Below are 20,794 nucleotides of genomic sequence, written 5' to 3'. Positions count from 1 at the left end.
TTGAGGGTGTTTTGTTTTTTTCAGGGCTTTGGTTGTTTGGTTGAGCCCCTGTTGCCTGGTTGGCTAATGTTTAGCCTTGGGAATTTTTTGGTTGTTCCCATCCCTCATATTTAACACTGCTTTGGGATGTCCCAATGGTTATGAATACCAGGAGCTGTGTCTGTCAATGAACGAAAGAGAAAATGTGATTGTTGACTTACCGTAAAATCCATTTCTCTGATGTTCATTGACAGACACTGATTTTTACAAAACTGAGTGGCTATAATAGAGAGAGGGAGTATACCCCCTGGGATTGCCCATAGGTGTAGCCAGAATTTTTTTCTACCAAGTGTCCTACTCCTGTAGGGGGCAGTATAACCCAATGGTTATGAATACCAGGAGCTGTGTCCGTCAATGAACATCAGAGAAATGGATTTTACGGGAAGTCAAAAATCCCATTTTACTATGCTTCAGTTTGTGAATGAATAGGAAGCTGCAGAGCATTTCCTATTTATTCACCTATGCAGCTGAGGCTGCAGAGAAAGTGAATAATGCATCTATGTCCTCAGTCACTTATGAGACATCAGGGGTCTGTTTAGACCCCTCATATTTCACCAAAGGCTCCCCAACAGTACAGGTAAAATGCAATGAAATAAAAAATACAATGGTAAAAAAAAAATTAAAATTAAAATTCTAAAAAATGATTAGAAATTAAACGCTCATTCACATGTGCTTTGCGCTCTGAAGATCAGTCAGCATTTATATCACTCTTCAGAGAGCATGTGACAGGAGGCATATTGGGGGAGGGGTGGCTGTATGGGGCCCGTGGTTTCTAACAGCAGTCCTGGCCCACACGTAGATCGAAAATTCAGCCAGTCCTTGCTGAACCAGAAGGATTTCAATTCATGTGTGGCTGGCTTAAGTCTTATTAAAGTATATACAGTATAAAACCAAACAGTTTGGATAGAGTAGGGAGTGTTTTTTTTTTTTTTTTTTTTTTTCTCTTTTGCGGTCACTAGGAGAAATCTCCTCTCCAGGGACACAAAATAAAATGAAAATAAAATCCCTCCAAAGTGAGGGGATCCCTCCTAAGCTGGCCAAAGGTAAATAGAATTTTGAACAAAAATTTTTGGGTCTTAGGAAAATTCTAACGAACATTCGAATGTCATTGAAAGATTTTGTTTGCTTTTAACATTTGATTTTGGAATGATTGGACTTTACCGAACAAAAATCACATGCACTGTTAGAAATTGGTTCGTTCAAGAAATTTTTATCCTGCTCCTTCAAATTTTCTTGTCACTGCACTAGAAAATGAACATCGATTTGACGCACTAATGATTAGAGAAATGATTAGGCTTTCTTAGAAAAATTGATTTTCTTCAAAATTCTACCCATTTTTGGCCAGCTTTAGGCTGGCCATAGACTGATGGTTTTTTTTTTTTTCTTTCAGTCAGCAAACTGAACTAAACAAAACAAAACAAAAAGATCCCCCCCATCCAAACAAGCAAAGTGGATGGAAGATTACACCTCGCTGGGACTTTCTGACAGCAGGACTCTCCACTGTCAGAATATACTGATCAATGGCTGCAGCCACTGATTGAGAAACATTTTCCAACAAGGCCGTTAGGCTCTGTTCACATATACTGCGCCTGCGGGTCAAAGCATGGGGTCCAGTGCATTCCTGTTCCCTGATTCGTGCGAATCCGGTCCGAATTTCTGCCTGAATTTGCACTTGAATTGGACCAGAAGACACACAGGACCATTCTTCAATGCGGACCGCGGCATTGAAAGCCAGTTACACTCGCCTGTTATGTGAATTGGATTCGTGGAACCCCACATCCAATTTGCATATGTGTCAACCCGGCCTAAAGCCCCGTACACACGATCAGATTATCGAACGATCTGTCGTCCGTTTTTTGTGGCATGCTAGTCTGATGTGGAAAGTGAAGAGGTTATTTTCATATGACCGAATTCTACTTCAGAAGTGATGTGATGTGTTGGATTGCTTTGTATGTGTTCTTTCGTCTCTGAGCATGCCTAGTCTTGCTAATAAGATTTTTCCCCGTCTAAATCTGTACTAATGAGTCGAAAATCGGACGTGTGTTGACAGAGGACAAAAATTTTATAGCCTGCACACCAGGATTTTGTCAGCCGAAAAGTCGGAGTCGGCTGTCAAAAGCACCATACTAACAATCTGAAAATCGGCAGATCGGTCGTCGGATGAAATTTCCCTTCCAAATTTCTTATTATGTGTACGGGCCTTTAAGCTGGCCATTTACTAGCAAAAATATAGGGCAAACTCATTTTCGAAAAATGAAAAATTGGACGTTAGAGCAGACCATCGTGCCATCATATAATGACCGAATTTCGAACGATAAATCGTTCAATGGACATTAACCACTTGCCGACTGCCGCGCGACTATTTACGTCGGCAGTCAGCCCCTCACAGGCAGAGTGATGTAGGGCTACGTCGCTAGCCTGTAAGGGTTTTGGGAGCGAGCGCGTGCCGCTCGGTCATGGACCCCCCCCCCGCTCGTGTGCCCGGTGGACCCGATCCTCCGTGACAGCGGGAGAAAGGCAGGCGGCTAGTGTAAACAAAACCGCCTGTCAGTTCTCCCTGTGTAAGAATGGTGATCAAACAGTTCTACTATGTAGGACTGTTGATCATTGTTCTTACACATCAAGCCACAGCCAATCACAGATAGAAACACGCCCCTAGGACACACTTAACCCCTCCCTCTCCAATACAGTTAACTCCTTCACTGCCAGTGTAATTTTTACAGTAACAGTGCATATGTATAGCACTGATTACTGTAGTAATGTCACTGGTAACCCCAAAAGTGTAAAAAATGTCAGTCAGGGGTCCGATCTGTCCGCCCCAATGTCGCAGTCCCACAAAAAAAATCGCAGATCGCCGCCATTACGCGTTAAAAAAAACAAAAATGACAAAAATCTTTCCCTTTTGTTAGTAAACGCAATAACTTTTGCGCAAACCAATCAAAATGTGCTTTTTGCGATTTTTTTTTTTTTTTTTTTTTTTTTTTACCAAACATATGGTAAAAAAAAAAATTGGCCTAAAATGTTAAAAAAAATTTCGATTTTTGCATTTTTTGGGGGGGGGGGGGGATTTCATATTAAAAAAATGTGAAAAATATTGTTATTTTTGCAAAATTTACGCTCTTTTTTTGTTTATAGCGCATGATCAAAAAATCGCACAGGTGATCAAATACCACCAAAAGAAAGCTCTGTTTGTGGGAAAAAAAAGGACGCCAAATTAGTTTAGGTACAGCGTCGCAGGACCGCGCAATTGTCCGTTAAAGTCACGCAGTGCCGAATCGCAAAATAGGCCCTGGTCAGGAAGGGGGTAAAATCTTCTGGGGCTTAAGTGGTTAATGGATCAGTTTTTCGTTCAGTTTGTCACATATGTTTAGTGCAAACAGGTCGGCCGGGAAACACATTAACCTCTCAATTTATTGTTCGACGGATTTTCAAAACTGTTCCTTCGATTTTTTTTTTTTCGGCTCTGAAAAGTTAAAAACGTTTTTTTATTTGTGCCCGTTAACTGGACGAAAAACTAACGATCAGACCAAATGACAGATTTTCGAACGATGTTTCAGGTAGTGTATGGCCAGCATTAGATCAACTTCTGTCAATTGGGAGCAGCCAAAGATGGATAGAAATTCAGCTGGTCCCTGCTAAACCAGCTGAATTTTGATCCATTCATTGTCAACTTTAGACAAGTGTCACTGGAAACCTTTTCCGCACTGAAAAATTCCCCTCACCTCCTATTTCAGAGACAATGTTGGTTTTCCCATCACTTTCCTTCTCTGCGACAATGGTCACCAGACAAATAGAGTGGGAAAATCACCCCAGCGCAGGCTCAGACAGCAATTAAAACCTAATTGGAGTTTTAACCCTTCTCTGTTCTAGCTAAAACTATAACAAAAAGGTTTTGGCTTCATATAAACTTTTAACTGACGGGTGTATGAACTGGACTGTGGAATGCTCTTAGGACTCCTAAGCAGAGTGAGTGGTATTAGCAAGGAGGAGTGAGGGCCTGCCTTATTATATCCCTCCAGCAATGGAGATATACAGATGCCTGCTGGTATGTCTTGGGGGGGGGGGGGGGGGAGCAAAGGTAAAAATTTAAACTGAATGCATAGTGCAGGTTCTGTAAAATTCTATATAAGAATAAATCTCCTAATGTTGATTCAAAATGATGGAGTATGCTAATGCATTTCAGTAATTTTGTGTTGGTTTTTATGATTGGCTTTGATTTCTCTGCATTTCAGTGTTTTATAAATAGGTGAATTGATGGTGGTATGTGCCAAATTACTGGCATAATGTACAGTCTGGACCTTTTTGGATATTGGATATAAAAATATAAAATGTAGAGAAATTGTAATAGCGTTATTTTTAATAGGTAGGTGCAGTATAGTGTGTGTATATGTGTATGTATGTATGTATGTGTATATATATATATATATATATATATATGTATATGTGTGTGTGTATGATATATATATATATATACCCCAGTGCTACAACACATTGAAAAGATTTAGGGTACCATTCATTATAATTGCATTTTAGAAACCTCCTCTGAAAATTTACAGCTGATCACTTTTTTTAAGCATAGGATTGTATCTCTAATCCTTGAATCGCTTGGCACCATTATATATTTGTGAATCATGGCTTTGGACATTTGTGCGTGAGCACTCTGGGTCCCCTTGACCTTATTGTGGAGTTAGTATCAGATATAAGTTGCGCTGTTGTGCAACGTAAAAATCTTTGCGTAATATGGCCCTAAGTGTTGTGGGACCCTCATTGATTTTGGAGCAAAATTTAAATTTAACTCCCATAATTTCTGGTTCTGAGGCCTGTTAGGAAACAGGTTGCCAGCAATGGAAGCACACTGATCAAATTTAACTCTTATTTTAAGTGAATTGATGTACATTGTTGCATTAGCACGAGCTCCTGATTGTAAACATTAACCTGGAGTTGCCTGTGACAGCGTGGTCACAGTGCTGTAAGCATGTTCCCAACACAAAGCAGTGGTACTGGTTATACACATATATATTAACCTATGGCATTAAAGCTGGGCTGCCACATATGTGGCAGTAGAAGCCCAACAGGAGTTTGAATCTTCCCCATGCCATCCAAAACTAGAAGTAAATTTGGGCTGGAAATATACTGGTGGCTACTGGTTAAAGTATATTTCAAGTCCAAAATTTCTTCTAGTTTTGGATGGCAGCACAGGGAAGATTAGAACTCCTGTCAGGCTTTTACTGCTATCGGCGGCATTGTTTTATCTTCATTTCCTGTCATCGTTTTATCTCCACTTGCTGTCCTGCTGACTACATTTTACTAGACAGGAAGTAATGCATCAGAGACACAGGCCGAAATAAATATCTGACGTGTTCTAGCCTTTCCTTGTTAAAGAAAAGTGTTTTTGTCCATTTGTATTGTACTTTTGGAAATTTGGAGAGTTTCCCTCACTTCCTGTCTGGTAAAAAGGGTCAAGGTAAATCTTTCTAACAGACCCTTAGATAGCAATAAAACCTGACAGGGGTTATAAACCTTTTCTTCTCCATCCAAAACTAAGAAAAAAAAAAAAAAGTTTTGTCCGAATACACAGTTTTAAAAAAGCTGCAACTGCTCATTGCCCCAGCCCTTGTCACTATTACTTTTTCTGAACAGCTTCATCTATACGTACATGTGGGGAAAATTATGAAAAAGGCATGTTAAAGGGGAAGATCAACTTTAAGCCCTTCTCCTATTCATTTTTTTGGCACTTTTTGATGGGGGTTGGGGGCGGCTACCTTGTTTTGACAGATGCCTGCTCCCACTTCCGGACGGATCGCCGCAGTAATCCACTGGAAGTTCTCCTCCCCACCCACAGCCTTCTGTGACACATCATAGGTCCCAGAAGGCTGTGGGACCATTCACAAAGTGCAGCGCAGCTCGCGCATACACAGTGAGCAGCTGGCTGTGAAGCCGCACATACTTACAGTAAACACACCGGCGGACCCGAAAAATGATGAAGAAGCTGTTCAGGGGAGCATAGTGCTGGGCCCCTGGACAGCTAACTGTCCTTTTATTAAAAGTCAGCAGCTACAATATTTGTAGCTGCTGACTTTTAATTAAACAAAAAAGGCTGAAGAACTGCTTTAGGTAAAAAAGGGAAGTTATGGTGTAAATTATATTATTAGATGTAAAAACTGTATTCAGTTATCAGAATAAAATATACTTTTGTGATAGTTGTGCTTATTAAAATATTCTAAGGAAAAAGAGCAGTAGGGCAAAAATTTCATAAGTATGTCATTTTCAAAATAAGTGGATTAAAGTAATACTGAAATTTTGGAAAGGTTTAGATGTGATTCATATAAGGAGTGTGTTTTTATTGACATTTACATGTTTACTTAATCACACCCCAAACGTCACCATTGTGTCAGCAAAGGGACATGCTCCCACATGGGAAACACACCCAACAAGCCTTTCAGACGCCTGGATGTCCTTTTATACTTGATATATACAAAAGAGGGATATATGGGTGAAAACATTGAAGAACTATGAGTTTAGATTCAGAAACAGTAGCAGAGGCCTGGAACGCTGTTGCATTTGGAACAAACTTTTATCATGATATACTGTATGTTAGTAATCTAGCTGGAATAGGTTCTGAGTCGTCATATTAATGACTCTTGTATATGGGCATTCAGGGAGAATTTGAGCCCTGTCAGCATCAAGATTCATCTGGTGCACTTCAAACCAAGATTGTCTGATGATGTTTGTAGGGTTAATTAAACAGTACAGGCAGCTTGCCTGCTGTGTCTATGAGCACTGCCTGTCAGTGAATGTTGCAAGGAGATCCTGTTTTTTTTAGCTGCATACTGTATATAAACAGCACCAGTGCAGTGGCATTTGGGGTATTCTGAGTTTAGTGCTGATAAGTCTTGGACCTGATCACCAACGTACATGAGCCCCTACATTGGCCACATATGATCATACACTCTGGAAATTTCTTATTCATATTACAGTATCTCACAAAAGTGAGTACACCCCTCACATTTTTGCAAATGTTTTATTATATCTTTTCATGTGACAACACTCAAGAAATGACACTTTGCTACAATGTAAAGTAGTGAGTGTACAACCTGTGAAGCTCTGGTGAACTCCATGCCCAAGAGGGTTAAGGCAGTGCTGGAAAATAATGGTGGCCACACAAAAAAATTACACTTTGGGCCCAATTTGGACATTTTCACTTAGGGGTGTACTCACTTTTGTGCCAGCGGTTTAGACATTAATGGCTGTGTGGAGTTATTTTGAGGGGACAGCAAATTTACACTGTTATACAAGCTGTACACTCACTACTTTACATTGTCGAAAAGTATAAATTCTTCAGTGTTGTCACATGAAAAGATAATAAAATATTTACAAAAATGTGAGAGGTGTACTCACTTTTGTGAGATACTGTATATGCACATACAGTAACTTAATGGGCTGTGTACCTGTTGCCCTCCATACAGGGCCACCATTAGAAATCATTAGGCCCCATACAGCCTACCTGTCAGGGCCCCACTCCCCTGCTGAGTGTGAATGTCTGTACTAGTGTGTGCAATGTGCAGCTGCAGTACATCATGTCTGTGCAGAACAAGGCGTTCAGAAAGTGCAGTGAGTAATATGTAGTGCAGGGCATTGAACAGTAAAGCCAGCCATAAACGGTTTGAATCTTGGCTGACTCCGCAGGGCTGAGATTTGACCCTTGTATGGGCAGGCTGAATGTACCCAAGTTAATCAATCGATTAACTTGGGTACAACCAGCCTGTCGGATTTTACATCCAATTTTTGCTTGTGGCTATTCTAGCCACTAGCAGTAATCACTGTGTTCACTGTGTTGATGGAAGAATTGAGCGATTTTCTTTTCTGCAGTATGAGAATATTGGGTGGGGGACACCTGTATAGTAAATCCTGTCACAATGCCCTAATAAAATAGGAAAGCACAAAATGTATCCCAGGTCTCCCCAGAGGGGGGAGGACACTGGGAAATTGTTTTTTTTTATGTGCCCAAAAGTCAAAAAATATGTATCGTAGCTAATAGCAATATATGATTTTCTTACATACAAAAAATGATAAAATTGCAAAAAAAAAATACTTTGCACAATAAACTGTCATGTTATACGTATCACCATATAGTAAAATGATCTCTGTTTTGGGTAAATCCCACAAGATTAGAATCAGCGCCTTTCTCTCAGAGTACGGGCTTCTTCAGGATCCAATTTTCAATGTTTCTAAGCCTCTAGAACAACATTCAGGAGAAATGTACAATATGGTGTGTTGTATACATACATCCAAAAGGGTCTAAAATATCTTCTGATCTAAGATAGAGCATTCAATCTATGGTGTTGAATCAGAGATTGTGGATGGAGTCGCCATCAAAAAAATAGGCATCAAATGAGAAAAATGCACAAGAGATAAAGGAGAGTGAGATCTACCAACCCTCCCATGGGGGGCATTAGGTGTCAAGACCGATATATCTTTATGTGTCCATAGTGATACAGGTCAACTATAATGATTGGCATCCAAAAAGTCACCCTTGTCCCAGGTCCAAAGATGGCGATACCGGGTTGGTAGATCTCACTCACCTTTATCTCTTTGATGCCTATTTTTTTGATGGCGAATCTCGGATTCAACATCATAGATTGAATGCTCTATCTTAGATCAGAAGATATTTTAGACCCTTTAGAATGTATGTGTATACCACACCCTATTATACATTTCTCCTGGATGTTGTTCTAGACTCTAGAGGCTTAGAAACATTGAAAATTGGATCCTGAAGAAGCCAGTACTCTGGCCAAAATGCTTTGATCCTGATCTTGTGGGATTTACCCAAAATACAGATCATTGTACTATATTGTGATATGTATAACTTGACATTATTTTATCTAAAGTATATTTTTTTGTAATTTTAACATTTTTTGTATGTAATAATAAAAGAATACATTGCTTTTACCTATGATAAATAGTCCTTCCCCCCCTCTGGGGAGACCTTGGATACATTTTGTGCTTTTTTTGATAATTGTATGGAAAGAGGGCAGTCTGTAAGTAGTATGTATGGGCAAGGTAGTCAGTAAGCAGTATGTAGTGGAGTGGCAGTCAGTATGTATAGGCAGGTAAATACATATTCGCCAGCACACCAAGGCTCTTGCAAAAGCAGTCCAAAACTTTATTGAAGTTACGATCACATCAAAAAATAGTGCAACGTTTCGGAGCCGCACAGGACCCCTTCGTCAGGCATGTGATGATGTATGTATGGGCAGGACAGTCAGTGAGCATTTTGTATGGGCAGGACAGTCAATGAGCAGTATGTATGGGCAGGACAGTCAGTGAATATTATGTATGGGCAGGGGAGTCAATGAGCAGTATGTATGGGCAGGACAGTCAGTGAGCATTATGTTTGGGCAGGGGAGTCAATGAGCAGTATGTATGGGCAGGGGAGTCAGTGAGCATTATGTATGGGCAGGGCAGTCAGTGTACAGTATGTAGTGACAGGGCTGGGAGCAGTTCCCCAGCCATTGGTGTGCAGTGTAGTAGCCAATGTAGGTGCATGAAGGAGGGAATTCCTCCAGGAGAAAACCTCTCCCCATCAGCCAGTTACCCCAGTACAGAGGCATACTTTACCCAGGAGAGAGAGAGCCAAAGACAGCCCTTGCCCCCCTGGTGACCCTATAGAGCCCAGGTATAATAGGGGAGGACTGCTTGTACTCCCCTATAGGCAGGGGCAGACTGGCAACTTTTGGCCCAGGGGGCAAGTACAAACCAGAGGCCCATGGTGCAGCGACTCGCCCCCCCCTCCCACTCTCCCTCCTCCTGACCCCCATTCCATGCTGAAGCTCCACTCCAGGTACTCTCTACCCACCGGCCGAATCTGGGTTCCCAAGCTGGCCAGCGGAGGCTGATTGGGGGGAGCTGGGAAAGCTCGGATTGGGCTGCCTGGGGGAGGAGAGTCTCCAGTGGAGCATGGAACCGGCCTCTGCTCAGACATAGTTTACACCATCCATGCTGGGGGGGGGGGGGGGGAGGCCTGCGCTCTGTCCTTGTCTTCATCCCGCACTCAGTAGGTCAGCAGTGGGGACTTTTTACTTCTCTCCACCAGGAATCCTTTAGGCATGTCTGTGGCAGAAGCAGTGCAGCATTTTTATGGTGCATCAGAGCAGCCTGGGGGGCAATTGCTCCCTGGCCCAGTCCTCCCCTGCCTGTAGGCAGCCCTGCCTCCATATTCAACATAATGGTAACCTATTTCTACTAAAATGGCATCAATTGAATGGGCAGCTTACTCCCAACAGGTGTCTCCTGGGTTTTCCCAATTATTGCTTTATTAATACTGTACTCCATACATGGCGAGAATGCTGCATGATTTTTAAAATAGAGAGTAGATAAGGATTTTAATTGCTATATTTGTAACCCTTCTCCACTCTACTAATAAAACAAAGTTACTATTGTTGTCAGAGTGCTTGTTTGGGGGGGGGGATTACTTCCAGGCTTTAAAGGATAACTGTAATTTTAGTGCAGTTACCCTAAGGCCTCTTTCACAAAAAAAGAAATACAGGTAGAGGAGTCAATTAATACAGGGCTGCTGTTAGAAATCACAGGGCCCTGTACAGCTTACCTGACAGGGCTGACTGCAAAAATATCAAATACACTAAAATCATTATTAGTGGACAGAAACAAAACAAAATTCCTGTTAAAGCTCTGTGTGTTAATGAGGTATTGGGGGTCATTCACATGGGTGCTGTGGCCTGTACAGTGTGAGTCAGTGGTTGGTTTATGTGGCTAGAGCTGTGTGCATGCAGCCTACTACGGGGATTCAGCAACTATACAAACACAGCCACAGGTCCTAATTTTACAGGCATGTGGGTGCAGATTTACAGCCCTGAACAAAGATGGTGTGCATTCAGGGCCGCTCACCCACACCTACCAAATTAGGACCTGTGGCTGTGTATGTACAGTCTCTGCTTCCCCTTGGAGTAACAAGCCGCTCCAGCCACATGAACAATCCACTTATTCACACCGCCAGAGTACATGTGTCACACATGAAGTTGGGGGGCTGTAAAGACCCCATGGCTGAACTGTGCTTTTACCACCCACAAACCGCTACCCCTTTAGTAACAGAGGCAGTGGTTAGGGGTGTGCACATGCCACGGTTGCGATGCTGTGCTTCACAAACATGGCAGAAATTATACCCCAGCCTGACAAGGCCCATTTAAGGGAATAGCGCTGCTATGCAAGCCCTAGTACAGGGTTATTGCAGGAGGTGAGGAGGCAGTATGCCTCCTCACCGCCTGCTAAATGCTCTCTGAAGAGTGATCCAAATGCTGACTGCTTGTTAGAGAGCAAAGCATGTGTGAATTTTTTTATGGAATTTAATTTTAACATTGTTGTTTCTGCCCTTTCGGGGGCTTTGTTGAAACATCAGGGGTCTAAACAGGCCCCTGATGTCTCATATTTGAGACTGACAAAGGGACTTAGGACCTAGGTTCATCAGTCCCTTTCTTTGCAACCTCAGCTGCGCAGATGAATGAATAGGAAGCGCTCAATGGCCTTTCGTTCATGTGCAACAGCCACAGTGCTTTGCTTTGTGGAAGTGGCAAATTTAACATGGCATGTCAAGGTTGCAGTGAATTAGCCCCAGTTAATGGCTTCTTAACCACTTAAGCCCCGGAGGATTTGGCTGCTAAACGACCAGAGGGCATTTTGCGATTCGGCACTGCGTGACTTTAACGGACAATTGCGCGGTCGTGCGACGCTGTACCGAAACGAATTTGGCGTCCTTTTTTTCCCACAAACAGAGCTTTCTTTTGGTGGTATTTGATCACCTGTGCGATTTTTTGATCACGCGCTATAAACAAAAAAAGAGCGTAAATTTTGCAAAAATAGCAATATTTTTCCCTTTTTTTTATATGAAATTCCCCCAAAAAAAAATGTAAAAATCAAAATTTTTTAATATTTTCGGCCAATTTGTTTTATGCTACCTATGTTTGGTAAAAAAAATCGCAAAAAGCGTATTTTGATTGGTTTGCGCAAAAGTTATTGCGTTTACTAACAAAGAGAAAGATTTTTGTCATTTTTGTTGTTTTTTTTTTTAACGCGTAATGGCGGCGATCTGCGATTTTTTTTTGCGGTACTGCGACATTGCGGCGGACAGATCGGACCCTTGACTGACATTTTTGACACTTTTGGGGTTACCAGTGACATTTCTACAGTAATCAGTGCTATACATATGCACTGTTACTGTAAAAATGCACTGGTAGTGAAGGGGTTAACTTTATTTGAGAGGGAGGGGCTGTGTGTGTCCCTAGGGGCGTGATTCTAACTGTGATTGGCTGTGGCTTCAACTGTATGCAGAGTGATCAATGGATCTACATAGTAGATCCATGTGATCAGCTCTCATACAGAGAGGAGAATGACAGGCAGCTTGTTTACACAAGCTGCCTGACTATCTCCCTCTCCCCCGCCGATCGCAGAGTGGCCGGCGGCGATCGGGTCCGCCGGTCACGCGCGCGGGGGGGTCCGTGACCACGCGGGAGCGGGAGCGCGCCTCCGGCGGCGCGCGCTCGCTCCCTAAACCCTCACAGGCGAGCGACGTAGACCTACGTCACTTTGCCTGTGAGGGGCTGACCGCCCACGTAGATAGTCGTGCGGCGGTCGGCAAGTGGTTAAGCACATTCTGAAAAGTGATCTGATGTGAATCTCTTTTCAAACATAGGCTTGTGTGAACCTAGCCTGAAATGTCTACCCCAACAACTTTCCCTTTAACTATACACCCCTCTCCCAAAAACCTCCAAAAACTTTACTGTGCAACTTGCTTTGGCATCTTACAGTGCATTGAAAGTCCCCTGGCCATGTTCTGCTTTATTTCGCATATTCGTAGAAGAATCTCTATTCATTCCTATGGAAAGGCCTTCGACTGCTGGGAAGAATAATAGACTGCCTTTGCCTCTGTAGGAATGAGTGGAGCCTATCTCAGTGAGGAGAATGTGCAGTTCTCAGCAGGCCGCACAGCAAAGATGTCAGAGGCGTGGGGACAGGTATGTATAAGACTCGAAGGGGTTGCTTGGGAAGAAGCAACATTTAAATAACTGTGCTAAAAATACTCTTACACTTTAACCACAAATATTTAGCATAAAATGTTACTATTTTTAGGGACCCAGACATGCTTTGTTGAACTGTTCTGTTTAATTATTGAAGCTGCAAACCGCAGAATCTAAAGAATTTGCTAAAAAGTAACACTTTTTTTTATACTTGGAATAAAATATTTTTTTTACATTTTTTGTGTATTTTTTGTAGCTTGTGAATGCTAAATTACAAACACAAAACCCAATAAAAATATTACTAGATTTTATGCTTAATGTTTCTCTGTTAGTCTGAATACCGTAAGCTGACAGGCAAGGGACTGGTATTTTCAGAAGATGAGATTATCATGTTTTCTTTATTGTGCCAGGGTTGCAAATAACAGTTATCTGGTAGGGTTTTAGGATAGTTTCATCCAGCCAAAGAAGGGCTATCTGCTATAGGAGTAAATACTGTATATACATACAGTACATTTGTACTGGACAGAACATATAGAAAAAGAAACAGCGCACAGAAAATTCACTGTTGCTAAAAGGCCTTGATTTTAAAGTGTGAAGTGTAATTTGTGTGTAATCTTCCATATTCATTGATTCAGTGTTATATCCAGAATACCATGTACAAAACGTAACTCCCTTTTCTACTGAATTATCCCTTCACACTACTATGCTATGACTTGCAAGGAAAAAGGTAGCAACAAAGTATCTGGATCAAGGGTACAAACATGGAGGTGCCATAATCATTCCTGAGCCACCGCAATACCTGACACTTTCACCCCTTTCCTGAATGACAATTACTTACTCATACAAAACTGTACCCAAATTAAATATATATAATTTTTTTTGGGACAAATAGAGCTTTCTTTTGGTTGTTTTTAATCACCACTCGGTTTTTTATTTTTTGCTATATGAATGAAAAAATACAGGAAATTAAAAAAAAACTTTTTTTAGTTTCTGTTATAAAATTTAGCAAATAAATAATCTTTCTCCATATATTTAGGCCAAAATGTATTCTGCTACATTCATTTGGTAAAAAAAAACCCCAAATCAGTGTTTATTATTTAGTTATAGGGTCTACCAACTATGTTATATGCAGTATATTTGAAAATTGATCAGTTCTGATGTACTGACTGTCTATCTCATTATTTGAGGCCTTAAAATGCCAGGACAGTTCAAATACCCCCTAATGACCCCTTTTTGGAAAGTAGATAGTCCAAGGTATTTAGAGGCATGATGAGTTATTTGAACTTGTAATTTTTTTTGTCATTATTTTTTGGAAAATAAAGTTATTTCTCACACACCGCATAGGCATACTTAGAATACATACCAAAACACAGTTGGCTATGCCTCCTTAGTATAGAAATATCACACGTGTGATGCATAGAGGGACCCAAAATTTAATGAGCATGTTTAGGGTTTCAAGGAGCATAAATTAAACAAATTATGCATCTAATTTTCTGACTACCTATTACATTTTTGAAGGCCCTGGAGCACCAGGACAGTGGAAATACCCACAAATGGTCCCATTTTGGAAAGCAAACACTCCAAGGTATTTCCAAAGATGCATAATGAGTCTTTTAAATTTTTTTTTTTTTTTTTTTTGCCATAAGGTTTTGGAAAATGCAGGAAAGAAATTAAATTATTTATTTTTTTCACACAAAGTTGTCAATAAGATAAAACACATTCTGCTATTTTCCCTGAGTATGGGGGTACCACATATGGGAGACTGTCACAACCTAGCCACACAGAGGGGCTCAAAATCCAAAGAGCACCTTCAGACTTTCTAGGGGCATACATTATACATCTAAATTCCTGACTATCTATCACATCTGTGGATGCCCTGGAGCCCCGGGACAGTAAAAACACAGAAAAAACAACCACATTTTGGAAAAAGCAAACATTATTGTCTAAAGTATTGTCTAAGTGGCACGTTGGGTCTTAAGGTATTTTCGAAGGGGCATATTGAGTCTTTTGACTTTTTCAGTGCCTGGACTGAATATGTATAAGACATTGTATCTTGTGCATCACACAATTCAACCAATTGTATCAAAACCAATGTACTGTAATAGTCGCCTCTATACATATGTTCAGGGAATATAGTTTAGTGTAGCATCATCTAAAGCAATCCCTGTTCCTATAAGCCAAGCAAGCCTAGTTTACTGGTACATGGCTACCCCCAGGAATGCCAAGTTCACCCACAGAAATTACAGGAGGCTAGAGAAAGGAAGAACAAAAGAGTTCCTGTAGTTCCAAGAGTATAATTGTCCACAGGGAATGGCTAGGACTGGTGTCTCGCAGTAACTTAGTCAGATGCGCAGATGGATCAGTTCAGACGTGGGCAGAGATCTGGTCAGCAAACAGGCAAAGGATTGGTCCAGGCAACTGGCAGAAACATGGTCTATAAACAGGACAATCAGGAACACTGATTATAGCGAAACTGTGGCTAGTGTGGTGGTGATTGGATAACTATGCCTGGCTGCATTATTAGCGCTAATTTACCAATGGGGGGGTTGAAACCTTATGGTTGAGTTGCACTTTACCAACTCTCAACCGCTACCCTCCTTAGCTGCAGAGGCAGCGGCTGGAGGTGTACACATGCCGTGGCTATGGTGCTTTGCTTTGCAGCTTTGGCAGATATTATACCCCCTGTATGCCTTTCGATCATGAACTTTTCAAGATAACGGGGGGTTGCTTGTGCAGGGTCCAAGGGGTTAAAGCAGGTGGTGTGAAGGCAATATAATGCCTCCTCACTGCCTGTTAAATGCTTTCTGGAGAGTGATCCGAACATGAATGGCTCTTTAGAGAGTATCGCACATGTGAACAAGTCCTTATGGTGACACAATGACTGCTGTGACAGTGATCAAGGACACTTTGACTGCTGTAGCGCTGATCATGTACACTATAACTCGTGTGCCAGTGATCCAGGACGCTGTAACTTGATCAGGGACACTTTAACTGGTGTAGTGGTGATATGGGACAATGTGACTGTTGTGGCGGTGATCAGGGACAATAGAAGTGGTGTGGTGATCAGGGACACTGCGAATGGTGTGGCGTTGATTACATACACTGTGAGTGGGTGGTCGTGATTAGGGACACTGGTGACAGTATGTAAAAAAAAAAAATATATATATATATACACAGCTTCATCTCATAAAATTTTAATATTATCAAAAAGTTAATTTATTTCATTAATTCAATTCAATAGTCCATATAGAAGATCCGTGAGACAGGAGTGTGACAAATAATGGAAACAAGTGCTCTAAAAGTGTCATCCACAACCACATAGATTGGCCTCTCACCTGAAAACCAAAATATAAGGGACAATATCTCCACTCAGCAGCCTGAATATATAGGAAGGTGATGCAGTAAAAGCTGGTAACCACACAGAGAAGGTACAGCTGACCAGACAGGATCAGACCAGCTGTAATTTCTCTGTGTGGTTACCAGCTTTTACTGCATCACCTTCATATATATTGAGGCTGCTGAGTGGAGATATTGGCCCTTACATTTTGGTTTTCAGGTGAGAGGCCAATCTATGTGGTGGTGGATGACACTTTGAGAGCACTTGTGTCCATTATTTGTCACACTCCTGTCTCACGGATCTTCTATATGGACCATAGAAGCTGGGTCTTTTTGTTGAATACATACAGTGCCTTGTGAAAGTATTCGGCCCCCTTGAACTTTGCAACCTTTTGCCACATTTCAGGCTTCAAACATAAAGATATAAAACTGTAATTTTTTGTGAAGAATCAACAAGTGGGACACAATCATGAAGTGGAACGAAATTTATTGGATATTTCAAACTTTTTTTAACAAATAAAAAACTGAAAAATTGGGCGTGCAAAATTATTCAGCCCCCTTAAGTTAATACTTTGTAGCGCCACCTTTTGCTGTGATTACAGCTGTAAGTCGCTTGGGATATGTCTCTATCAGTTTTGCACATCGAGAGACTGACATTTTTTGCCCATTCCTCTTTGCAAAACAGTTCGAGTTCAGTGAGGTTGGACGGAAAGCGTTTGTGAACAGTAGTTTTCAGTTCTTTCCACAGATTCTCGATTGGATTCAGGTCTGGACTTTGACTTGGCCATTCTAACACCTGGATATGTTTATTTGTGAACCATTCCATTGTAGATTTTGCTTTATGTTTTGGATCATTGTCTTGTTGGAAGACAAATCTCTGTCCCAGTCTCAGGTCTTTTGCAGACTCCATCAGGTTTTCTTCCAGAATGGTCCTGTATTTGGCTCCATCCATCTTCCCATCAATTTTAACCATCTTCCCTGTCCCTGCTTAAGAAAAGCAGGCCCAAATCATGATGCTGCCACCACCATGTTTGACAGTGGGGATGGTGTGTTCAGGGTGATGAGCTGTGTTGCTTTTACGCCAAACATAATGATTGCATTGTTGCCAAAAAGTTCGATTTTGGTTTCAGCTGACAAGATCACCACATGTTTGGTGTGTCTCCCAGGTGGCTTGTGGCAAACTTTAAACGACACTTTTTATGGATATCTTTATGAAATGGCTTTCTTCTTGCCACTCTTCCATAAAGGCCAGATTTGTGCAGTATACGACTGATTGTTGTCCTATGGACAGAGTCTCCCACCTCAGCTGTAGATCTCTGCAGTTCATCCAGAGTTATCATGGGCCTCTTGGCTGCATCTTTGATCAGTCTTCTCCTTGTATGATCTGAAAGTTTAGAGGGACGGCCAGGTCTTCGTAGATTTGCAGTGGTCTGATACTCCTTCCATTTCAATATTATCACTTGCACAGTGCTCCTTTAGGATGTTTAAAGCTTGGGAAATCTTTTTGTATCCAAATCCAGCTTTAAACTTCTCCACAACAGTATCTCGGACCTGCCTGGTGTGTTCCTTGTTCCTCATGATGCTCTCTGCGCTTTAAACGGACCTCTGAGACTATCACAGTGCAGGTGCATTTATACGGAGACTTGATTACACACAGGTGGATTCTATTTATCATCATTAGTCATTTAGGTCAACATTGGATCATTCAGAGATAATCACTGAACTTCTGGAGAGAGTTTTCTGCACTGAAAGTAAAGGGGCTGAATAATTCTGCATGCCCAATTTTTCAGTTTTTTATTTGTTAACAAAGTTTGAAATATCCAAAAAATTTCGTTCCACTTAATGATTGTGTCCCACTTGTTGTTGATTCTTCGCAAAAAATTACAGTTTTATATCTTTATGTTTGAAGCCTGAAATGTGGCAAAAGGTCGCAAAGTTCAAGGGGGCCGAATACTTTTGCAAGGCACTGTATATGGACTATTTTATTGGCTGTTTTATCAGTTATTTTATTAGTTATTATTAGCCCTACACTCATTACTGTGTGATTTTGTTTATTGGTTTTGTATTTTGACCTATAGTGCATAGCTGCTTTCACTTGAGCTTTTTTGACTGTGAGCTGATATTTACCCGTTACACCATGTACAGTGTAGTATGCATTAAAATACTTGGTTTGGGCTCTTTTTTGCATGTATTACTGCATCAGTGCGGTATGGCAAAGGAGACTTTGTAACTGTGAGTTGCATGCTGTCACTTGTACATGCCCAGCATTTTCCAATGAAAATTATTGGACATCCAGAGAGCAAAGTCAAACAGGGTGCTATGAATTTATGAAGGTACAGTACATTTGCTATGTGGTTGTTAAATGTTCTTAGAATAATTCTGGGGTGAACTTTCACTTTACTTGTTCTTTTGTGCATGAGAAAAACAATGTTTCTGAATAAATGTAAATGCTTTCCTTTAAAACATAAAAATACACCTCTCAACATCTGATATACCTAAAACATCTGATTTTTTTGTGCTTTATCTTTGATTAGGAGAATAACCAACATCCCAGGAGCGACCATTGAGACATCTTAGCAATGGACTCTGCTCCACCTCTTCTCACTCAAACTCTTCCTTCTCAGTCTCCTCCTGTTTCTCATATGAATCCTTCATCACCTCCACAATCTATTTCTCAACAGATCATATCCCCAACATCTCCTCAACCTGCTTCCCCTCCAAGCCCACCATCACCTCTTCATGTCTCTTCCTCTTCTGCTTCTCTTTCACCTCCTCATATCACAAACCTGTCTCTCCCTTCTCAGAATTCTCCATCAAAGTGTTCACCTTTACCTCGTATCAGTCCTGTAGCAACTTCTCTCCCTCTCACTTCTCCAGTTTCCCCCTCCCCTGTCTCACTGTGTGCACCTCCTGAAAGCCTTTCTCCTCAAAGAGTTAGTTTCTTTCCTCCTCCTGTTGCTCCAAGTCCACCTCCAAGTGCTCTTTCTCCTCCTCCACTATCTGAATCCCCTCCTCCAGTCTCTCATTCTCCATCTCCAGTTTCTATGTGCCCACCAGCTGACTCTTCTGCTCCTTCCACACCTCCGGGCTCTCCCAGTGTAACAAATATTCCACCCTCCCCACAAAATCCTGACAACTGTCCATTATTCTCACTGCCTCCAACTTCACCATCTCCTCCTCCATCTTCTCTTTCACCATCTCAAACATCACCTTCTCCTTCCCCCCCACTTGCATCTCTACCTGCCCCATCTTCCCTACTTGGGATTTCTTTTGCTGATGAAGAACTGGATCTTCAGCGCCATTCCAACGGTTTTTCTGATGGCTCAAGCTCCAAGTCCCGTCAATTTCCATGTACGATATGTGGGAAGCAGTTCCGTTTTATCAGCATTCTAGCACTTCATGCAAGTACCCACAGGGTGCGTGGAAACCTTGCACAAGGTCGTGGAGGGCGCAAGACTCTTTTTGAGACAAACTCACAAAGGCCATTGCTGCTGGGGCACCAGCATCAGAAAGAACCGAATTCCCCTGTAATATCAAATTCAGCTACAGAAGATGTGCAGGAGGCAGTCCCTCTATTGTCCATTCCAGCTACACATCCCACACTTCGCCATCCCTGTCCTTTCTGCAAAGGTAAATTTCGAAAGGCAGCTGAACTGGAACGCCACCTCAGAATTCTTCACAGGCCTTATAAATGTCACCTCTGTGACTTTGCAGCATCTCAGGAGGGGGAGCTAATAGTTCACGTTGAGAGGAGACATTCAGCTCCTCAGCGACCCAAGATTGTTCCACCTCCACCGACACCAACTCCAACTCCCGCCCTGCCTCCTGCTGAGTTTAAATGTGAGATTTGTTCCCAGAGCTTCACCCAGTCCTGGTTCCTAAAAGGCCATATGCGTAAGCATAAGGACTCCTTTGACCATCGATGCTCGGTTTGTGGACGATGCTTCAAAGAGTCATGGTTCCTGAAAAACCACATGAAGGTCCATCTTGGCAAGATAAAAGGGGTAGGAGGTCAGGAACCCCCTGCACATCAACCTTCTCAGTCCACCCATACCACTACTTCAAACTCCCCATCATCTTCCTCATCTTCCAGACTCCTTGGATATCAAAATTTCTATTCTGGTCTCCTATTGAGATTGCCTCCTCCGGGGGATGCTACCTGTTCTCAGATGCTCCAGGCTACGGCAAGAGCAATGCAAAGTGGAGATAGTGAGCAAGATGGAGCAGGAGCATCTGCAAGAGGGCAGACACTGGGTACATCGGTTGGAGAGGGAGCCTCACCCAAGGTTATGTTACCACAGGGCTCTTCTGGAATTGTACTGAAAACAGTGGGGTTTCCAGGTAAGAATGTACATCTTGCTATGTTGTTTCCCAGACACTGGTTCCAACTT

At 41.8% G+C, this 20,794-nt stretch overlaps 1 protein-coding gene across 2 annotated transcripts in view; it reads left to right on the top strand.

Moving 5' to 3' along the window:
• ZNF219 (zinc finger protein 219) overlaps positions 1-20,794 on the top strand; it is a 63,598-nt gene that overhangs the window by 22,960 nt on the left and 19,844 nt on the right. For both annotated transcript variants that reach the window (XM_082266846.1, XM_082266845.1), the window contains exon 2: positions 18,938-20,744. In XM_082266846.1, coding sequence (XP_082122972.1) covers positions 18,983-20,744 — 1,762 coding nt within the window. In that variant the 5' untranslated portion in view covers positions 18,938-18,982. The remainder of the gene's footprint in view (positions 1-18,937; positions 20,745-20,794) is intronic.

The sequence above is a fragment of the Pelophylax lessonae genome, assembly GCF_965119305.1.
Source record: "Pelophylax lessonae genome assembly, chromosome: 1".
In the NCBI taxonomy this organism is placed as follows: Eukaryota; Metazoa; Chordata; class Amphibia; order Anura; family Ranidae; genus Pelophylax; species Pelophylax lessonae.
This window is presented reverse-complemented; position numbering and strand designations above follow the sequence as displayed.